The sequence below is a fragment of the Buceros rhinoceros genome, unplaced genomic scaffold (genome assembly GCF_000710305.1).
Source record: "Buceros rhinoceros silvestris isolate BGI_N320 unplaced genomic scaffold, ASM71030v1 scaffold18883, whole genome shotgun sequence".
NCBI classification, from domain to species: Eukaryota; Metazoa; Chordata; class Aves; order Bucerotiformes; family Bucerotidae; genus Buceros; species Buceros rhinoceros.
Genome location: NW_010403248.1, coordinates 53 through 6,858, shown reverse-complemented (window position 1 = coordinate 6,858; position 6,806 = coordinate 53). Strand labels below are relative to the sequence as shown.

Sequence of the window (6,806 nt, the reverse complement as noted above, 5' to 3'; positions counted from 1 at the left end):
AAAAAAAAACAAAGCAACAATACCCCCCCCCCCCCAACACTTCCCCTCCTAACCTCCACCTACATGCTCAAATTTTGAAAAATTTGGTCTTGTGAAGTTGTCTACCAGCCATGCTCATTTATGTGTTCTAGCTAAATGACAGAATAAAAAATATGTCAGAACAAAAAGTTTATTCATCACAAGTTTTAACATTGTTTTCTAGTAGACATACATTTCACTCTAAGTATTTATATTAAATACTTCAGCAAATAGTTCTGACTTTTAAAGAACTATCCTCCTTTTAAACAATGGGGCAGCTGCATTAGCAGGATGAAAAAGTGTGAACTCTAAAGAGGCACAAACTTTTTGATCACTGTCACAGTCTAGTAATGGTAAAATGGAAGCACATAACACACAAATGACCTACACCATACCAGCTGTACCATTTCTGAAAAATGAGGGAAGTCTGCTGTGGCAGATATCAGAGGGACTTGTTAGTGGAGTAAGGTGGAATCAATTTTACATAAAAGGTCAACTAATAATTATTTTGCTGCCCAACTAAGTTTGATTCTCCTGGAAAATCTGTCACCATCACATAGCTTCTACTGCTGGAAGACCAAGGCTACCATCTGACTAGATCACAATGGAAAAGGCTATCTAGAACAACATAAGACTGCATAACTTGATCAAATATGTTACTGGGTCATTTAATTCAGTTCCATGTCATTGCAAAGTCAACAATTTATTATCCAACTTTAATCTTTCAAGATTAAGCAGAAGACTCAGTGACAGCATAAAAACCTCTTCAAAAAATCCTTTAAAATCTTGAACACCAGCTGTGGAGTTACAGGAGATTGACATGTATAGGTCAATTGACATGTAAAGGTCAATTTCTCCTTGAGCTTCCAATTGCACGGCAGAACTTCTGTTTCCTTAGAATGCTATTTCTAATAAATACCTCTCAAAAATCCTTAGAAGTTCTTCACAGTCATGACCATAGTTTCCAAATACTACCATTCATTTCTACTTTCCTTTCTGCTTTAAAGCACTACATGAACATCATCATTGATGATTTTAAGGGAAAAAGTGCTTCATACTCAAGTCATACTCAATTCAGCATACCTTTTCCATGACAAGTCGAGCAAGTTTTATTGGGTTTGCTATACACTTAACTGCAGATACTGCTCCCGAGTCTAAATTTTTTCCATCCATGATAATGGCATCCATTTCTACTTCACCTTTTTCATTTAGAACAGATCCGCAGCCTAAAGACAAAAAAAAACCAAAACCTGAAGTCATTAAGAGCTAACCATCAGGTGATTCAATCTCATCAAATTATGAGATCTTATCAAGCAAACTTTCTCTTTCCCAGTTTGTTGTCTGACTCACCGAAGTATCTCCTGAATACAAGCAAAACAGCAGAAACACTGCTGATTATAACACAAAATCCAACGATTAACAGACGTCTCACAGGGTACAACGTCTACTTTAAAACTAAGTTTTATTTTTACAAGATGAAAAATACACTTTCCCTCGTAGTATATAGTTTTGGATAGGATCAGAAGAGCAACAATAATGAACAGAATTCTTTATCCCCAAAATCACTTACATGCACATGAAACTATTTTACCTTTACAGTTCTACCAAAGGACGACACAACGTAACACAACAATACAGTATAGCGTGCAATCCTACCAACAGATTAACATCGTGCAGCATTCCAAGAAACTGCCAAAATTGATGGAGCAGAATAATAAAGTGTCCACTTGCTACAGTAACAAAAGCTTGAAATAACAAGTCCGTCATTACTAAATAAAAACAGTAGATGAAGGAATTAAAAAAAAAAATCAACTAATAAAATGTTGGGTCGTTATTTTTTCTATAATTACCATTGCTATTATTAACCTAGTTGCAAATTAATGAAATACAAAATGAGACAATGCAATTTTTTTTTTTAATAAAGCCAATAACTGTATCACAGGGGAATAATAAGTTGTACATCATCAAATGTGCAGGCCTTGCTAATAAGGATGGAGAAGACTAACCTAAAAAGAAGTAAAAAAACCTCGAAACATGGCAGACTTACACAGTAGCTCAGTCAGAAATACTTGAGCATTGTACTGAACTAAAACAGGGTGGTTTATTTATTTCTGTTAAACCAACATTAAAGCAGGTCAGAAACCACTGTTAATAATTGTTGACAAAGACTTTTATACCAATGTACTTCAGAGACAAATATATGAAGTTAAATCCCCTCTTACAGGAGGCAACAAAATCCTGTAATCCTCCTCCTGTAATCTCCAAAATGCCCTGACACACACAGACACACTCCTGAAAAGTTATTTTTCGCCCTTCTCCAACTCTGACTGCATAAACTATTCCACACTTCAGTCCTGCATCATTACAACATGTCAATTTCTAGACTACACTGATCTGTAAAGAGCTTACAGAGAACTGCCTTGTGCCACCCATTCTAACAACATTCTTCAAGCTTCTCCTTTATGCTGGTGTAAGGAATAAGGGTTTTTTTGTCCATTTTCTTAGGTAAACCTGTTATACGCTTTTTAGCATCCTTTGACAAGGAGGGTTCTCTAGACCATAATCAGGAAATTCCCACTAGAACTAGGGTACTCCATTCTCAAGTATCAGTGACGGGAAACATGGTTCCAGGAGAAGTTCTACCAGCCCCCAACATCACTGCATTAATAGTATCCTTTGACTACTGGACATCTCTCATGGGATACACTTTAGGATTTCCTAAAATTGTCTGAGCAGAAAACAGCTGTGCACAGTTTCTGTAGTCAAAGGCAGCTTCCTACAAAAGCCTCTTTTTTTTACAGTCGGTGAAGAGAGACAGGTGCCCTCTAATTCATCCTGCTTGCCTTAGAGATCTTGTATAGCCACCCTTTCTTATCACACTGACCACTGTGAAAAGTGCTGAGGCTAGACACTAAACTTCAGGTTATCTGAGGTAGGGTGGATCCTTCCTTCTTTAGTTACACACTGCCTTTTCACCTGCCTTCCTGCCTCTGAGGTCATGGTATCCCATTGGTAGCAGCACTGAAAATAACAAATCAAACTTTGGCTCACTTGCGAAACAAAGAGTGGGGAAAAAAACCCAGACAATAAAAGACAGAAAATATAAGGGGACACAAATAACGCACACGTCTGACATTAGCCAAACCACAGCAGGGGTACTGAGAGGAGTACTACAGTTTGCTCTATCTACAGATAGGTAGATCTGCCCTCTGTCCTGTGGAGGAGGAAAGAGCATGTAAGAGTCACTATAACGACAGTTCTTATATCTGGAGCATTCACACCAAGCTAGCTAACCCTGCTAGTCAAAGAGATCATCATCATGGCTTGGCTTCATGAACGAAGATCTGGGAAGGGCTTTTCCCATGCTCACTGCAAGCGATGAGTGCACCCTTCAGGCCTGCGCGGTGGATTTTTTAGGTGAGGCACAGCGTGCGCAGAACTAGCTCCACCCTTTACACCTGAGGTTCATCTGCCAGGGCCTAGCGAGCTTGGACAGTGACAGGGAAGTCCTCGCCTTGTAGGTTTGGTTAGAGTATCCTTCTCTGAGATGATGGATGCCTTACAGGGCTAAACGAGCTCCATCTGCCCGGGTTTGGAGTCAGAGTTGTCCTTCTCCTAGGATGGTTGCCCAAAGGCTAGTGAGCCCATCCTGCCCGTGGACACACTTTGTCTGACCCTTCAGTTGAGACCTGTCTGGCTTGGGAGACCCTACCGGAGGCACATGCCACCACCAGCACAGCTCTCAACCTCACAAGGGCACGCAAGCTCTTTCCCCACGGCAAGGGGGTGCCCGTGAAAGAGTCGCTGCTCTACCTCCAGACATCACAGACCTGGGCACGGAGCGGCCAGGGCCTGCCAAGAACAGGAGTCCTGGAGGGTTCAAAGAGATCCCATGAAGGAGATATAACCAAGACAACTTCCTCATCACAAGCAGACTTTGATGACTTTACTAGGCTGCACAAGTGACTAAAATGGTTGTTTTCGATGACAGGATAGCTTCTGAGTCCTCCACCATCGATATTCTACATCAAGACGCATCCACACAACATGGCTAAATCCTATCATTCAAAAAAGGACACAACTTGATCATTATGCCCAATCTTTATTATTGTCTCTAAGCAGCGTCTGTTTTCCTAGAAAATATTACAGTAAATCTGATTCTTCTATTACAAGGACAGATACCACACAGTCGAGTTTTAAACAGCCAATCCAATTAGGGACCTCTTCACACAGCTTTCAGCTCATTTTCACCAGCTACTGAGAGCAGCTGTATCTAATGAGTGTTAACACAATTAGGTGTATCCCTAAGTGATTACCAGGCTACTTGCCATTTAGATCAGCATAGTCAAACCTGAACAAGTGCATAAGGCTCAAGTCCAGCTAAGTAAATGAGAGAATGCCATCCTGATGTTCATTACATAATACCGCACCTCTAAGTCCACTTCATAATTTCAGCTTGAATCCTCTAAAAAGCAAGATGTCCAACCCAGATCATTAACAAATACTGAAAGTTTCACATGAAATAGGAGCTCTCTCCTGCTCTCAATTACAAAGCGAGAACGAACAAGAGCAAACCAAGTGTGCACGTAACTGCTAGCTACATTGTCTTCAACACTGAACACTGATAGGTCTTTCTTTCCATGTTCATTCCTGATGTACCTTGGTCAGGGTGCAGAAATATTTTCACTGAAATCAAAGAAATAAATTTGAGGTCATATGAAGAAGCGAAAAATACTCCACTACTGACATTAACATTAATCACTAGGAAATCCGGTTATGAACACTTCTTGACTCATATACCATTACTTCTATAATATTATTTACCAAAGCACTAATTGCAAGCATTGAGAAGGACAACTCTAACTCCAGACCCGGGCAGATGGAGCTTGTTTAGCCTTGTAAGGCATCCATCTCAGAGAAGGATACTCTAACCAAACCTACGACTTCGCTGTCACTGTCCAAGCTCGCTAGGCCCTGGCAGATGAACCTCAGGTGTAAAGGGTGGAGCCGGTTCCGCGCACGCTGGTGCCTCACCTAAAAAATCCACCGCGCAGGCCCGAAGGATGCACTCATCGCTTGCAGTGAGTGTGGGAAAAACCCTTCCCAGATCTTCGTTTGTGAAGCCAAGCCATGATGATGATGAATTGCAAGCATTAATTATGAGAAAACCACCTAAAACAGTATTCCTCTGGCAATAGGTAGCGGTCAAGTGCTAAGGATTAAACATAGCTGCAAGCTGTATTCGAGTGTCCTAAACATGAATGTTAACTAAACGTATATTCCATTAAGAGCCCATGTCTTAAAACAGAACACACAGCACTGGGAGAAGCTTTACAGAAGAGTAATGTGGCACCTCAAGAATGAAAGAGCAGGTATAAAACACTGTAAACTGAGAAAAGAGTAACTCATCTGGCTAAGCGTACTCAGAAGAAACTACAGTACCTACCATGCTATTTTATTATACAGAGAAATAAACTATTTTGGGACACTGGTATTTATTCCACTGCAATGTGCATAATTCAAAGAAAATGCAAGCCAGCATTTTCAGAAGCATCAGGGCAAAACACTTGAAATACATGATGATTCTAAATCCACCTCACTCTTGAAAAATTACCTGCATTAAAATGAGGATCATCTTCCATCAATCGTACTGCCTCTTCAACTGCATCTAAGGCAGTGCCTCCCTGTTTCAGGATACCATAACCCTGCAGCGCAGCTCTGACAACACCAGCACGACTCCCCTCTTCTCGTTCTTTAAAGATCCGGCCAGCTCCACCATGCACTACAATGACAGGCTTCATCCTGCCAAATTCCTCCCAAGGCTTTCAGCTTTGTGTGCAGGTTACTTGTAATCAGCCTGTTTTGGAAAGAAGAGTCTTTAGCATGTGCTCCCTTCTACATTGAAGAGAGACCTGCAGATTAGTTAAGATACAACCGGTTTGACTGCAATCATTATACCTTTCAGGAAGCTGAGTGCTCACACGAAGAGGCTCCTAATTCAAGTCTGACGGGAGGAGGCCCTCATCAACTTGGTGCAACTTTCAGGTCAGCCCTGCTTTGAGCAGGGGGCAGGGCCAGGTGGTCTCTGAAGGCCCCTTCCAGCCTAGGTTACTCCACAACCTTATGATTTAGCATGAACCCTGCCTGGTGATATTGCAAGTTACACATAAACAAGTGTCTGAGTAACCCTTGATCCTGCTAACTGCTCTTTATTTTAGATGTTGCTTGACTGAGACCAGTGATAAAGAAAAGGAACTGACCCAACCTGAGTTAACATCTTAACCAGCTCAACTGCCTGAATTTCAAACCTCTGACCTCTTGCAAATCCTTGTACTTTGCACAGGCATTCAAATCTGGCAGTCAACAGCTTGTTGTCACTGCTCACAGCCTCCTGTGAGCAAAAAAACCAGCTACAAATCTCCGGTGACGGCAATCACATCTTTGCTTCCAGCAAAAGGTGAAGGAACAGCAGCCTCATCTCCCACCAAAATCTAGGGCACTTCACAGAGGAAACTCTCCCCATGAAAACAGGGCCAGCTATTTTCAGAGGCTGTGAAGAACAAAGTACAACAGCCTTTCCCTCATCCTACACGGATCGTTTAGCCAGAGTCTCTCCGTAGTCCTGGGCTTAGGACAGCCTGCTCCCTCACACTTCCGCGGCCTCAGGAGAGGCATTTGCTTTCGGGGTCGCTGGCCAGGATGGCAGGGGCAATGCACCAGATGAAGACCCAACCGCAGCCGCTCGGGCGTTACTGCCCGAGGTGCGGTAGAAACGTCTCAATTTTCAC

The 6,806-nt window shown here is 42.0% G+C and overlaps 1 protein-coding gene across 1 annotated transcript in view; it reads right to left on the bottom strand.

The window, feature by feature from the left end:
* ASRGL1 (asparaginase like 1) overlaps window positions 1–5,914 on the bottom strand; it is a 19,925-nt gene extending 14,011 nt beyond the window's left edge. The window contains exons 1-2 of the mRNA XM_010132952.1: window positions 5,633–5,914; window positions 1,102–1,244 (exon numbers count right to left, since the gene is read on the bottom strand). Of these exons, the coding sequence (XP_010131254.1) occupies window positions 1,102–1,244; window positions 5,633–5,819 (330 nt within the window). The 5' untranslated portion in view covers window positions 5,820–5,914. The remainder of the gene's footprint in view (window positions 1–1,101; window positions 1,245–5,632) is intronic.
* Between the last annotated feature and the right edge of the window lie 892 nt (window positions 5,915–6,806).